General features: G+C 35.5%; 3 protein-coding genes across 5 annotated transcripts in view; 1 reads left to right on the top strand and 2 right to left on the bottom strand.

The window, feature by feature from the left end:
* The window catches only part of Flo2 (flotillin-2), a 92,844-nt gene that overhangs the window by 43,002 nt on the left and 34,480 nt on the right, over window positions 1-15,362 (top strand). The window lies entirely within an intron of this gene.
* LOC105736944 (glucose dehydrogenase [FAD, quinone]) lies at window positions 786-6,801 on the bottom strand. Of its 2 annotated transcripts, none has more exons than XM_012493842.3 (4): window positions 6,419-6,801; window positions 3,855-4,713; window positions 3,043-3,226; window positions 786-2,831 (listed from the first exon to the last, which is right to left on the bottom strand). In XM_012493842.3, the coding sequence occupies exons 2-4, from the start codon at window positions 4,257-4,259 to the stop codon at window positions 1,525-1,527; spliced, it is 1,896 nt and encodes a 631-aa protein (XP_012349296.1). In that variant the 5' UTR covers window positions 4,260-4,713; window positions 6,419-6,801; the 3' UTR covers window positions 786-1,524. The 2 variants fall into 2 exon arrangements, with proteins under 2 accessions (XP_012349296.1, XP_086769302.1); XM_086913176.1 differs by lacking the exon at window positions 6,419-6,801 and adding an exon at window positions 5,561-5,692.
* On the bottom strand, window positions 7,682-14,235 carry LOC100864418 (glucose dehydrogenase [FAD, quinone]). The gene is made up of 8 exons (XM_086913166.1): window positions 13,456-14,235; window positions 13,029-13,339; window positions 11,559-11,723; window positions 11,215-11,367; window positions 9,569-10,971; window positions 8,828-9,433; window positions 8,491-8,580; window positions 7,682-8,245 (listed from the first exon to the last, which is right to left on the bottom strand). The coding sequence occupies exons 1-5, from the start codon at window positions 13,871-13,873 to the stop codon at window positions 9,679-9,681; spliced, it is 2,340 nt and encodes a 779-aa protein (XP_086769292.1). The 5' UTR covers window positions 13,874-14,235; the 3' UTR covers window positions 7,682-8,245; window positions 8,491-8,580; window positions 8,828-9,433; window positions 9,569-9,678.

Raw genomic sequence — 15,362 nt, 5'->3', positions numbered from 1 at the left:
CCTGATCTTTGATAATGAACCGGTTAAACTTATTACAATTTTTCTTTTGTAGCGTACGAGCGTACTAATCATTTAGGGGAAAAAAAAAAAAAAAATGTAAAAAAGGGAGATACAATTCGCTCTTGAACAACGTGCTCGAAAGGCCTTAAGATTATATTCGAAGATTGGATAATAAAAAAAATTAAAAAAATTTCTTTAATTTGTACTTTGGAAATATTTTAATTTTGACACACATATTTCTGATATTTCTAAAGTATGATATTTTAATTCTAGCAATTACGCACAACCGGAAATTTATATTTAAATATTTTTACAAATATCGAGTTGAGTATACTTTTTGGTATTTTTTTTTTTTTTTTTTAATACCGACATTCACTGCAATTAAAAAAATTTATATCATGGTAATAAACGATAAAAATCCATTGACCCGATTTCACCAAGTGGGTAAATATTCATTGAAAATGTTGCTGCAACCACCGTGAATTTTTCTCTTGAGAAATATGAGGGCAGGCCTGCCTGTTTATTTCGAGTTAATTTTATTTGGTTTATTTTTACTTCATTTGTCGAACGAGAAAGTAGCCGCATAAAATTATAAAATTCTACCAGTTGCGACAACTTTTTGCAATTATCACAAATCGGTTGAATCAAAACTCTCTTGCACGAATTGATCGAATATTATCGATTCGTATATACAAATTGTAAGAAATTTATTCTATGAATAAATTTATGCAGCAACAAATAGCTCATATATATACGCATGCTTTTTAGTGATCCTTTTAATAACATTCTCTTCTCTGCAACTTACTTTATTATGTAATGTTTACATAAATTTTACACCGACTTCACGTTGTTCAAGGGTTAATTGTAAACCAATAGTTCTCTCGCCATTTTCATTCTCGATATTACAATAATTATATACACGTTTCAATTTTCTATATAAGAAAAGAATAATAAACTTATTATCGATTTCCAAATAAATCCTAATGTATCCTACTACCCGCATCAAAAAATATATATACATATATAAAAGTCCAACAGCTTACAATAAATAAATTCCCTTAAACGATTATATTTCACAAAGATTAAATCAAATCCACACCTCGAGACGCATCTTAAATTAAAATATCCTTCGAGTCGAGGAAACGTAATGCCCAACAACAAAGTAAATGTATCTTCTCTTTCGATCTCATCTTTCTTCACCTGGATCAGTGATTCTCTTTTTCGTCACGGTACACTTTTAACAATTTAAAAATTTGGCGACGCACCGACAATAAGATAGAGAATTTTATTTAGTTTATTGATCGATTTATTGCCTATAATATATTTCGTAAAATTAGCATATTCGCAGTGGTCAGGCCCATAGCCAGAAAGGGGTTAATTTTATATTGAATCGATTGACAAAGAAACGTAAAAAAAAAAAAAAAATAAATAATTTTCATTTCGGGAGAGGCACACTAAACTGGTTGAGAACCACTGAATCTAGATATACACAGAGTCCACCGTTTCTATCCACAATTCGGTGAACTAGTAGATGGCGTTACCCGTTTCGTTAGCCCTGCTCCTTCTGTACCAGTGCTTCTTGACCAAATCGGCCCCCTTCTCGCCGATCATTATCACAGGCGCGTTTATATTTCCGCTGGTGATCGTGGGCATGATGGACGCGTCGATCACCCTCAACCCCTTCACCCCGTACACCCTGAGCTCGGGATCGACGACGGCCGTGGGATCGGTCGGTGGCCCCATCTTAGCCGTGCAGCTCATATGGTAAATGGTCATCGTGTATTGGCGAATGGCACAGTTCCAATACTCGTCCGTGAACAACGGTATCCGCTTGCAATTGGGCAGGGGTTTACTGTGGAATCTCGCGCCGAACCTCTTCATGCTGCTCGTCTCGCCGAACGCGACGGCCGCTTTCACTCCCTCCCTCAACACGTCGACGTCGCGTGGGTCGGTAAGGTAGTTGTGATACATGAGAGGATAATCGAGGGGATTGCTCGACTTCAGCTTGACGAAGCCGCGCGAATGGGGCCTGAGCAGCATGGGGAACACGCTGAACACGTCGCGCCTGTTCACGCTCTCGAACACCTCGTTGTAGAACTCGTCCGTCAACCCGTGCGCGTTCTTCACGTGGGTGCCGCCATCCGAGTTGACCGAGGACGAGGTGAGCATGAACTCGATGTCCGGCCAGTCGTCGCTTCGATTCGCGTACTTGGTCGAGATGAAACCGACCGTCTCGAGGCCCACGTTCGCGGTCAGCGGCCCGTCCTCGGTGATCGCGTATCTGAGCGCCGAATTCAGGTTCACCACACGGTCGAGCATGATGCTGATCGGATAGTCTATGGGGAAGATGAGGCCGCCCACGGCTATGTGGTCCTGGAGATTTTGGCCAACGCCCGGCGAGTCGTGGATCACGGGGATCCCGATCTCCTCGAGGTGGCGCCTCGGCCCGATCCCGGACAGCATCAACAGTTGGGGCGAGTTTATCGCCCCGGCCGATAATATCACCTCCTTCCTCGCGCGCACCACCTCTCTCCTGCCCTCCCTGATGAACTCGACGCCGTAAGCCCGTTTCGTGCGCGGATCTATCAGGATCTTGGTCACGTGACTCCACAAAGAGAGGTCGAAATTGGGCCGAAGCTGGATAGGCCTGATGAACGCTTTCGCCGCGCTGCACCTCGTCCCCCGCCTCATAGTGTACTGGTAGAGGGCGAAACCTGTCTGCTGCTCCCCGTTTATGTCGACTATATCGTAGCCCATCTCCTCGCCCGCTTGGAGGAACGCTATACCCAACGGCGTGTTGTAGGGAGATTCTTGCACCGTCAAGTATCCTCCTTTCATGGGAAATTTTTACGAATTTTTAGTTTCTTTTCTTTTTTGGGAGGGGTATACTTATGTATACTGTTTTTCTCACTTTTTGTTATTGATAAAAAGACAATAGAAAGATTCGAGGATTGTAATTGAATTTGGTATATATATATTTTTTTTTAATTGGCTAGAGTTTGACTTTTGATGAAAACATATAATGGAGGAAAGGAAACTTACCTGTATTGTGATATTTAGTGTTACGAGCTAAATAGGGATTCCTTTGGTCTTGAGATTTTTTGAAATAATGAAGTATATCGTCGTAGCCCCAACCAGGATTGCCGAAGCTTTCCCATTGGTCGAAATCTCGTCGATTCCCTCGAATGTAAAGCATCGTGTTCAGCACACTCGAGCCTCCCAAAACCTGAAATAATTTTGAAAATTAAGAAGGAATTTTTTTTTTTTTCTTTCGACTAACTTTTACTTTTTCATTCCTAAAAACCTTTATCCATATTTTTAAAAAAATTTTTCGAAACGAATATAATCAATGATTGCAAGAATGAAAAAATATAATAAGATAATTAAGATTGATCGGATAATAGAGACACTTGCTTGCTCGAGAATAAATATTCGTATAACGATTTTTCCTTAAGATACATTTTTGCTGATTCCTCTTCTTTCTCTTCATCAAAAAAATCGAAAGTTGGGGAATAACCTTGGAACTTGGTTGTTCTTACTTTCACCTGACACTGAACCCTAATTACATTCCAATAGACGTGAGTAAGACGATCACCGATCACCGAGGAATGGGTGTCAAATATAACTGATTGATTTATTATTAAATAAATCAATTTATTAAATAAACGAGAGAAAAATAAAAAGGAATCGGAGATTCTTGAAGAAAACCAATCGATTAATTACACACGATATCATATTACACGCTTCAACAATTTTTCCAAACCATTTCTTTTTTTCTCTCGTTCCCCGAAAATAATTCCAAATTCTAAATTTCATCTCATTTCACGGGGGGGGGGGGGGAGAAAATATCTCACCTTCCCTCTGGTCCAACAGCACCGTCGGTCAACCATCGCCTGGCAAGCCGAGTCCTGCGGCTGCGTCCTATATTTCCAATCCAGTTTGCTCTTGTGCAAGTAGAGGGACAGTATAGGGACGTCGGTTATCTCGGTTTCGTGGCCTCCAGCCTCCAACAACAGCACGCTCCATCCCGGATTCTCGGTGAGCCTGTTCACCACCACGCTTCCGGCCGAGCCACCACCCACCACCACGAAGTCGTACTCCCTTCTTAAGTTCTTGGCAACCTTCGGTTGATTCTCAGGATCCATTAGATCGTAATTGTAATAAGCGAGGGCCGCTATGATGATCGGTATTATGGCCAATTTTCCGAGGAGAAGAGTGGCAGCTTTCACGGCCAGTGTCGCTGTGCTTATTAACGTCATTTTTCGTTTCTTCCAATTTTGTTTTAAATCTTTTTTTTTTTTTTTCTCGATCTTAGTTATTGGTCGTTTGAGATTCGAAGTTTCAGAGTTTCGTTTTTTTTTTTGTTTGTTTGTTTGTTTGTTTTCCTCTTTATCTTGCTTATTTTTAGAATTTAAAGAATTTTTGTTTCAATTCGTTTCTTCGAAGAATGAACGATACGATGGTTTATAAAGGATCGATTTCATTATTATTGATAAAGTGCATTATTGTAATTGATGATCGAAGGTCCCGTGCCCCGAGGGTTCACCTAGGGTCCGCCTCTTCGATAATGGAACTAGACGACGCCATTATTGATTGAAACGATGACAGACGAATCAAATAATTCCTATTCGAATCATGATGAATGTCGGTTCACCGATTTCATCGAGTTATTTCATTTGAATCGTTGCTTCATGTGTGCGCCTCGGTGTGAATCTGCAAACAGACGTGAATTTAAAAAAAAAAAAAAAAAAGAAAGAAAGAAAAAGACATTATCAATCGTACGAAATTATTTAATTTAATAACATATGGAAGAAGTAACGTTTAGATTGATTAAATTTTCTTTCTGTTCGTTTATCATTTGTTTTTTTTTTTTTTTTTTCTCTAAATATCGCAAGTTAATACATAACATTTTTCGATAAAAAATATAAAAATACACACACACACACGCGCGCAAAGTAAGCCATTTTAGAAGTTGACGAATTCGTGAACTTGAACCAGTTAAGGTTATGGTCCTATCTATTTTCATAGAAACGGGTATAGTCCATTGAAAAAAATCCAATTGACCTTGAAATGGCCTTGAGACGATTCCCAAATAGATTCTTCAAAATAACCTTAACCCAACACACGTGTAATTATGTAAGGTGCACAAAGCAAATATTGAACCATGACTTTCTAATAATCGCGTCAACTGGCCATTTAATACTGGCGGGAATTTCAAATTTAATTGACAGGAGGAGGATCTTGCAAGACGTATCTCAAAAATGTACACTTAAATTACTAAATTAATAAAAAAAAAAAAAAAAAAATCCATCCAAAAACTTGACCTCGAAAAATTTCTTGAGAAATCGAGATTTCTTCAAGACTTAAAATTTGTTCTTAAAAAAAAAAAAAAAAAAAAAAAAAAATTCGACGAAAAATCAAACCGTTCCAACTTATTATCAATTTATCCCCTCATTCTTTATCCATTCGATTAAAAAAAAAAAAAAGAAATCAAGAAAGAAAACCGTTTAACATCCGCGCTAAAAAAAAAAATAATAAACTCTCGGATGATTCAACTCACTCGCCCATCATTTCTTAATTGCTTTACGCACCGTTGCATACGCGACATTCCGAATTATCGCGAGACAATAAACCTCGTGAACACACTTTCTCACTTCTACGTTAACGAGGCTCGCATTCACCGGCACGGAACACACGCACATACACACACGCGCGCACGCACACACATAGTTAACAATTGTCACGATCCACGCGCACCGCACTCCTCTTCCCAGTCGTACGAGGAAACGATTGGATTCGCGCTTTTGCATAACTTTCTTCATTGGCCGGACAATGCAGTCCAATGGCATACCCATTCACGGGCATCGTGTCGCTCTGATCGAACTTTTTCAGCTTGCGACACACTTTCTTTTCCCTCTCTTCCTCATTCAATCCTCGTCGCTTTATTCTTTCTTTCTTTCTTTCTTTCTTTTTTTTTGGCGCGATGAAAGCGATGTGTCACAGTGTTCTGAAAGTGGATAGATGGAAAATTTGAAGGATTCGATCGAAGCAAAGTGCGATTGTCGAACTAGGATGGAATAAAAAAAAGTGAAGAATTCCTCGAAGAAATATTTTAACTTTTTTATACTTTTGATTTAAAATCAAATACACGTGCCCTCCCTGAATAAGAAATTCTGAATTAATATCTACGGAATATTCTTTTTTGCAAGAATATAATATCGTTAGCAGTTGTCGCGAACTATAATTATCGATAACTACTAGGCAAATTAAGGATTTCTAATATTTCTTTATTTGCACATCAACACTTCAAATATTATATACAATCGTATTGACATAAGCTATATACATATATATATATATATATATACACACCAATACTATTTCCACGTAAATCACGAATCATTTCTTTGATACTCACGATTCGTCTTGATCCCGAAACGAGGAGAGGTATATTGGAGATTCGATTCTGTTCAAAGTTTCATTTATAAGTTTGCCAAAAAAAGAAAAAAAGCGGCACACCCCAGGTTGAATCACGCAGAAGCACGTGGATCGATTGGACCGATCGAGCAGCTCGCGAACGTAGAGAAAGCGAAAGACTGAATGTTCGAACATCACGTTCCACGTATAAACCGTACGGTAGTACCACCACTTTGATCGACAAGAAACGGGTCGTATTCGCGTGTTTAACCTTTAGGGTTGACTTCTTCATCTCTTTCGTCACGTTCGCTCTTTTTTTCTGCTCGTATTTTTCCATCGATCGATGATCGATCGTTCGTCCCTTGCATCTTGGCCATCTTTTCCACGGGGAATGCGGCTGAAAAAAGAAAAATTTGCCAGTGATGATTTCAATTTTGTATGCTAATTTTTTTCCACGATCGAATTGAAGTTGAATAGAAATAAAATTTATCACCAATTTAGCATCGAAATTTTTAAGAAATCAGTGATCGATCAGTGATTCGTAGCGAATGAAGTTTTTTTTCAGTAAAATTAATTGTATTACAACTCGAATGTTAGCTTATGTTCGGTACATGAATAATCTGTGATGCTTAAGAAATCACCCTTGGCTTTCCAAAGTGTATACTGTTCCACCCTATGTATCACGATATTGTAATACGATCCAACGATTCGTAATTTTATCTGTGTATCATCATTCGAGATATTACTGGCGATATAGGGAAAAGGTATCGATTCCTTCCTTAGTAGAAATAACGTGGTAATTTCATGATGACAATGAAAAATGGATACAAATAATAATTTTGAGTAGGCAATTGAGAAGGGAAGCAAAATGTGTATGATGTAAAATTTTATTCTGGGAATAATAATAAGATTTTTAGTTATTGATAAGATTTATGATTCGTATCTTGTTTCATTTTATTTAAAAACAAATGATTCGTGATAATTGATTCTTATCTTCTTTGTAAATGAGACTCGTTTCATTCAGATGAAATAAAGTCATCTAAATTCGTTTCAATCATCGAAATATTTTTTGATTTTGTAATAAATTTAAAATAAAATATATATATATACACATTAAAGTTGTTCCATTAAGATGTTCAAGGATACATGATCTTGATTTCACAGTTGAGCAAAATTTCGTGGTAACGATAATGTATGTATGATTTATTCATGAACTATTCACATAGTACGTTTTTATTTTAATATGTTGCAAATAAAAAAACTATTAAATTAAAAGGTATAATTTTAATTCATGAATTGGAAATTTATTATTTGGATATAAATATCGAAAATATTTATTTAAAATGCAGTTATTATAAAGAATTTTTTTCTTTTTTTTTAATAATTCTATGATATTTATTTTTATATTTATAAGAAATGATCGTTCTATATTTTTAACGAAAAAATTAATGGTAAGAAAAATTGGAAAAAATCTGTAAGATTGAGAGCACGTCATCTTAAGATCATTAATCATAGAAATAAAACCTCTTTTTAAGATATGTCTCTCAAGAAAAACAAAAATAATTGTAATCATCTATTGTAATCACAAGTCTCATTTCCACTTTCACTTTCATTAATTTTTCACTGCCCACGAAAACTAGTCAAATTTTCTCTCTTTCTTTCTTTCTCTTTTTTTATTTTAATATCCCTTACTCCTCTTGATCGTCGATATATTCTACGTTATGTTTCGAATAAAAACATTTCACTTTCGCCCAGATGATTTTGAAATCGTCTCGGTCAAGCGTTTTCATTCCAGTTCCATGATATGGTGTCTGAATGCTATCGTGTGCTAGAAAAAAAAAAAAAAAAATTGGGAAAGACCCTTCTAGTGAAAGTTCTTCTTGTCCGTATGTCGTTACATTTACAGTTACGAGCAAGCATACGTGATTTGTCGTGCAATTTGTCTCCTCGAAAAGACGAGAATTTGATCGGATGACAAAGAGCTGTGTCGTGCATAAAGAATTAATGTATTCATGGAAAATCTTTTGATTTCCTAGAGGTGAAAATAATATGCAAAAAATATATATACTTAACTTTAAATTTGTGAATAAAGATGGAATGACATTTTCTTGAATTTCTTGTGATTGAATAAACAAGTATCGATCGACCAAATTTTCTTTTAACCTATAGGAACAAAATTATTATGATTACATGCAACAATCTATATAATGGTAACGAATGAAAAATTTGTGTCATTTCAGCGATGAGTTTAAATTTAAATTTTAAATCAACTAAATGGAGGCTTAGAATTGAAAATCGTAATGATACTTTTGAATTCAAAATGTCGAAATTCACGAGATTGTTTTATTGTAATGATAATCACAATGGATCTTTGCATTTCTTACAATGTTAATGATTTCTAGAACATTACCTTTCTCGATGCTCTTATTACGTAAATGCTATGGGTAGATAGAGTGTGTTTTAAAAGTCCTTGGATGGAATAAAAAAAAGTCATGATCCAAATAATTATTTACTTCATTTAGTTTCTGATAAAGTTTCAATTTTGTTTTTTATTATTTTCTTTTTTTCTTTTCTTCTTTTTTTTTTTTTTTTTACTTTAACATAATTTCATACGTAGAATTGTTTAAGAAAAGAAATTAAAAGAGTTTCTATAGGAAAAAAATGGAAGAAGAAATCATTATTACGAGAACTGTTCGCGATAACTGTTCATTAATGATACGTTTTTTTTAACCTAATTATATTCTGCTATTGATTGATATTGTTAACCTAACATTTTGAGATCTTGACACAGAATAATAATTAGATAATATAGAATAATAATTAAACATTTTTTATATTTTTATACACTCGACATATTTGCAATTCAATATTTCATCATATAATTAAGAATAGAAATTAATACAACCTCTTTTTTCCTTTGTTTCAGGTAAGATTATTATACCAAATAGATTCTTTTAATCGACGTTTTGGTATTATTAATGAAGGCAATTCAATTAATCAACGCTTTTATCCTATCCTATGGTAAGATCGTAAAAATTTTATAATATATTAAAATCAATATTCTCGAGGAATAACATTACAAACTTTCACTATAACTATTATTATACGTATCATATTCTACGTATAAAAACTACGAATTACATTGGCCTACCTCCATATCGAAAATACATTAAAAATCAGTTGGATCGATATCAACTTTTTACTTATTATATCGTTACTGTCCAAAGTTCTCGTCTTCGATATACAATCGCAAGCAAACTTTTACTTCCATCCATATAACCATTCATTCTTGATCATATCGCTAGCCTTCTCTGCGATCATGATGGTAGGCGCATTCGTGTTCCCTCTAACGATTTTAGGCATAATAGAAGCGTCCACGACCCTCAAACCGGCCACTCCATAAACTCTCAACTCGGGATCGACCACAGCTTCGGGATCCCAATCTGGACCCATTTTGCACGTGCCTACAGGATGATAGATCGTCGCCGTGTACTCCATCATCACGCACTTCCAATACTCCCTCGAGCCAAAAATGAAACGTCTGCAAGAAGGCAGAGGCGTGTCGATAAGTCGAAACCCATACTTCCGAAACCACGTGGTATGAAACAACTTCAAAGCAGTCTCTATCCCCTCCACCATCACGTCTGCATCGGGATAGGCAGTGAAGTATGCAGGATAGATAGATGGCGGTCCCCACAGAGGATCTGTATCGTTCAACAATAAGAATCCTCTGCTTCTAGGCGACAATAAAATAGGTCTAATATTGATGGCATCGTAGTAAGACAAAGGCTCGACCCTAGTCTCTCCAAACTCCGCTGGATCGTTCAAAAAATCCATCTGATTGCTAGCATCGAAGGCGTATTGAATATCGGGCAAGCCATGTTCATGTTCGAACACGGTCTGCAGAAACGCTCCGCATACGAGTGTTCCAGTGGCAGACAGTGGCCCCATCTGAGTCTTCTCGTAATAGCAGATGTCACTTTTCTTCATATGGTTGTCTTTCGTCGTCGAAGTATTGTTCAACGCAATTACCAAACCGTCCATGGTTACGTGATCCTGAAGATTTCTTCCAACTGGTAAGTCACTGATTACTGGAATTCCATGTTTTTTTAATTCATCGGCCGGTCCTATGCCGGACAGCATTAAAATTTTGGGCGAGTTGATCGCGCCAGCTGACAGGACGATCTCTTTCCTAGCCAGAACAGATTTACTTAGTCCTGTCGACGTACACGTGTAATCGATACCTGTCACGCGTTTCGTGATTGGATCTATGAGTAATCTGGTGACGTGAGCTTGTGTCTCGATCGTGAGATTCTTTCGTTTGCGCCTGATAGGTCTGATGTACGCGCTATTGACGCTTTCGCGTTTTCCATGGAGGGAAGTCATTTGCAGCTCCATTACTCCCAATTGTGTCCCCGCGTTTGCATCCACGGTCACGTGACCGAGTTCCCGCCACGCGTTCAAAAGGATCCTCGCGTTGATGTCAGTGTATGGAAATCGTTCCACCGATTGATAACCGCCTTCGTTATGGTAATATGGGTTTTCTTTTACGATCTGGGGGAAAATATCGATATTGTGATATATTAATTTTGAATGATTCTGCATTGAAATTGACGCGTAGGATTGTTAATTTCGTTTTATCGTTGAATAATGGAATTGGACTTTCGGAAATGTGATTTAGTTTTCTATGATATATTCTTTTTTAATAGTAATCATGGTTATTGTGAATGTGAATGATAAATTTTCTGTCTAATTTTGATTGAAGAAGGAAGTTAATATAAGCTTCGTTAAATTTACCTCTGAATCCTTATTGTTCTCCGACTTGAGAAAATATGGCAAAACTTCTTCGTAACTCCATCCATAATTCCCTTTCTCTGCCCATTCGTTATAGTCTTTTGGATTACCACGTATATAAATCATATAGTTGATAGTACTGGATCCACCCATTACCTACGACAATCCAATTTATAATATACCTTAAATATAATAAATGTATAATGTTATACAATTATTAACGAATTAAATTTTTATTAATTCGAGATTTAATTTTTAAAATTATCGATCGCTACGAAAATAAAAATATTATTTTGAACGTGTAAGACCGTAATTAAGGTTCGAGGTTGATATTACATAATACATACCTTACCCCTTGCCCATGCACAGCTTCTGTCCCTTCTTGATCGACAAGAGTGTCGCTCTGGTTGTGTACGATACATCCAATCGATATTGCTGGCTTGCAACATAGAGGCAAAGGCAGGAACATCGGCCACCAATGGTTCTTCTATGCCAGCCTCCAATAATAATATCTAAAAATGAATATAAAAGATCGAATATTTATTAACTTTTCACTTTTTTTTTTATTAATTCAATTTATATTTAATTGTAATATTGTTTTAAAATTGTTGAATCGATCATTGATTAGTGATAGTTTTTTTTCTCGTGAAAATTAATTTTGAAAACATAAAATCTTTTTGAAAAATTATATTTGTGAGATATCTATATTATCATTAATAAGAAATTAATGGAAATCTGTGATGAAAATTGCTTAAACTCGTTAAAAGTACAGATGATTTTTTGCATTATTTGCTATGCTGATTTTATTGCACTGACACTACTCGAAATAAATAGTTTTATAGTATTACGCGGTTCACGGTCTGGTTTAATCATCAATCGAAGCCTCTAAGTGAGGCCTCACGATATAATAGTCGACGATCTTCTGTTTCGTGATCCTTTTCAAAGAAGCCCTCGGCATTGTTCGAGTTTTCAACCACGGGATTATCAACTTTCTTTACCTTTACGCATCAAGCGCGACGATTATAAAATCTTTAAAATTTTATACAAATTTCTTAAAGATTAAAGTTAAAGAATAGAAATAAATTTAATTAATCAGATCAATTAATAGAATTTATTTAATTTCGATAAGAATAAAAGAGAATTTTATTCTACGTTCAATTTCTAGTAGAATCGTTTCATGAATCCATTAGTCATTGCAGTGTTTAGTAAAAGTCGTTCCGTGTGTTCATAAAAACTCGTTCCTTTTTCTTTTTTTTCTTCTTCTTATTATTATCCGATTAATATTGGAATTCAGCGTGGTCTTTCTTTCCCGTGCAATTTAAAAACCTTAAAGTTCTGACATTTTTTTTTTTTTCTTTCTAGTAAAAATCTAATATATCTTACTTCGTATCTAATTTCCTAGAAAAGTAAAAAGCCACCACTCATTTTTTGAGGGATCAACTTTAGTTCAGATAAATATAAAAAATATTTGAAATTGTCGTAATTCAGAAGATAAAAAAATCGATGTCGTTAAAAATTATTTTTTTTTCCAAAAAAAACAATAAATAAAAATAATTTTCCTATTAATCTTAATACAACTAGAAATATAAAAATTACAGATAATTCGGAAATAGAATTCGTCAGCCATATTGAATAAAGAGCTTTCTACATTTACGCGGGAAAATACGAATAATACGAAATGAAAAATTGAAAAAATACTTCCCAATAATATAATCTATTACGTAAAAATTCTCTTAATCAAAAATAACTTTTGTCTTTCTAATTAATCTAACAAAATACAACAAATCTTCGTTAAAATTATCCTCGAATAGATATACCTTCCAGTGTTTTACTTCGCTCAGTCTATTCGCTAGTACGCATCCAGCCGATCCAGCTCCAACGATAATAAAATCGTACTCTTCTCTGGCAAAATTCGTGGAAATTTTCTGAAAATTGACATTCACACTGGTCTGGCTATCCACGATCTTCTTAGGATATATAAAATGGTCAAAATCGCTGGCACCTCTCCAAGTTTCTTGCGAAGAAACCGTTTGAACATTTTCGTCTTGATTATACTCGCTCGTTAATAGATACATTGGAGGCGCGTTTGCAATTGCGTCGTTTAATATTCTTGGAATATAAATTCTTTCTGCAAAGATCAATAATTATAATATTACAAAAAAAAAAAATTGAACAACAAATAATTTTTTCTTTCCTCTATTCTACATTCCAGAAAAATATTTAAAAACGGACCCAAACGTTCACCTTGATCGATTCGAAGCGCATCGTAAATTCTAGGCAACGGTCCACTGACGATTTCGGTCCGCCGAGGATAAGAGTTGCAAATTTCTTCGAAATTCACGATCGACGGTCGCAATTTGACCGTCTCGCTTTCATCGCTCTCGTTCTCCTCTCTCGATAAGCCTTCATCGCCCTCCACGTTCTTGCGACCGTGTGCCGCGTCCTTGATCGGCGACGAGTGTCTCGCGTTGGATATTACGCACTCGTCGAATTTCCACGGAAACGAATCGAAATCACGAGATGGATCACGATGGAAAGGGTCCTGGGAGTAGCCGAACAGATGCGCGACCAGTGCCAGGAACATGAAGGCCGGTGGTTGGCAGGTCGACACGGTGGAATGTGGCTGACAGAGCGTTGCCAGGTCCGGTGGCACCCACGACATGCCTTTCGAGAATGATGGATCTCCTTTTCTTCTGTTGGCCAAAGTTTTAGGGATTATCGATTTTTTTTTTTTTCGTGTTTCCAGACAAGATAATAATGGATGAAAAATAGTTTATGCGTCATGGATAAATATTCTTAATGAATACGCGTTAAACTTTTGAATGATATTATTCTCTTTCAGTGTTCGGAATTCATATTGTTTGGATGACGATGGTATTTTATAATTCGACGAAAAGAACAGTTGGGCTTTTAAAAAAAACAAAAAAGAGGAAAGATTTTGGGAATACGTATTTCGTATAGGATAAAATAATTAAAGAGAGTCGAAGAAATAAGAGTGACTTCACTGTTTCTTTCTTTCCCTTTATTTTTGTTTTTTTTTTTTCTTCTTCTTCTTCTTAGCCTATTGTGTTCGGCAGAAGAAAGAAGGAGTTTCGAATGTCGTGAGCACTTAAGCGACAAAGAGTTCATTGTATACACACACACGTATGAAGGTGAAGCAGTTGCGCACAATGGTTAACGTTTCGTTCTTTAAACAGACGTGTTTTTAACCACGTTTCTTTTTGTCAACTGCAGTGACTAATAACCATTTCACGTTAAAAATCTTAACCATCTTAACTAAGTAATCGTTAATTTATTACTGGATTGATTATTCACGTATTCTTATTATTATTATTCCTTTCGTAATATATTTATTCATTTTTATTATTGAAGATTAAAGATACCTGGATTTCTAATCGAATAAATATTAAATATTCTTCTGTATGCGGATAAATAAATGAATAAATGAACCGAAATTTCACGTATCGAGTCAAATATCTAGAAAATAAACTTTCATCTCATAATTAAAATTAAAAGAAGAAAAATTGATCATTCACACTTAGTTAATCTCACTGTTCACTCTCAATTTTTCGATAAAATCATGCACGGTGGGCTTATTTATTTTTTTTTTTTTTTTTTTTTTTTATTTTAAAAGCAAAACGGCACTTATTTTTGTCAAAAAATTGGAAAACGGAATTCTCTTGTTGTGCTGAAAGGGTGGCGGACCATCGACGATTGATTTGAACGAAAGTGGTGCTCCTCTCTCTGGTGCCTTGGTTTCTTGCCACTTCCCCCCTGTCTCTACTTTTTTTTTGCTCTCGAGGCTCGAGGTGCACGCTTTCGTTTATTAGCAAGTAGCCACTTTCCTCGATCGATTAAAATTACGACGAAATCCATAATATCGTGAATCGTTCGATTCGAATGAAGAATCGACGACGAGGGAGGCAGATCTATTTGTAAAAATTTTTTGAGAGTTGAAAAAGTTGAATATATATATATATATATCTTCATATGATATTTGCCGATATTTTTAAAATTTATTCAAAAGGATTGATACTTTATTGAATATGTTGAACTAGGTAATTAAGAAGTTTTAAATTGTAAAACGTATTTGATATTTGATATTTTTATATTGGATTTTTAATTGACAATTAAATAAGATTTTTCTTAAA

The sequence above is a fragment of the Apis florea genome, unplaced genomic scaffold (assembly GCF_048593485.1).
Source record: "Apis florea isolate Af1SG1 unplaced genomic scaffold, ASM4859348v1 contig_3496_pilon, whole genome shotgun sequence".
Classification (NCBI taxonomy): domain Eukaryota; kingdom Metazoa; phylum Arthropoda; class Insecta; order Hymenoptera; family Apidae; genus Apis; species Apis florea.
This window is presented reverse-complemented; position numbering and strand designations above follow the sequence as displayed.

What these genes read in the sequence shown, in the direction of transcription:
- LOC105736944 (XM_012493842.3), bottom strand. Translation starts at nt 4,259, where the DNA reads ATGACGTTAATAAGCACAGCGACACTGGCCGTGAAAGCTGCCACTCTT. An exon ending in GCTGTTGGACCAGAGGGAAG is followed by an intron (nt 3,227 to 3,854) that starts GTGAGATATTTT and finishes AAATTATTTCAG; the next exon opens with GTTTTGGGAGGCTCGAGTGT. An exon ending in CACTAAATATCACAATACAG is followed by an intron (nt 2,832 to 3,042) that starts GTAAGTTTCCTT and finishes TTCCCATGAAAG; the next exon opens with GAGGATACTTGACGGTGCAA.
- LOC100864418 (XM_086913166.1), bottom strand. Translation starts at nt 13,873, where the DNA reads ATGTCGTGGGTGCCACCGGACCTGGCAACGCTCTGTCAGCCACATTCC. An exon ending in TGCGCTTCGAATCGATCAAG is followed by an intron (nt 13,340 to 13,455) that starts GTGAACGTTTGG and finishes TGATCTTTGCAG; the next exon opens with AAAGAATTTATATTCCAAGA. An exon ending in GCGAAGTAAAACACTGGAAG is followed by an intron (nt 11,724 to 13,028) that starts GTATATCTATTC and finishes ATTCATTTTTAG; the next exon opens with ATATTATTATTGGAGGCTGG.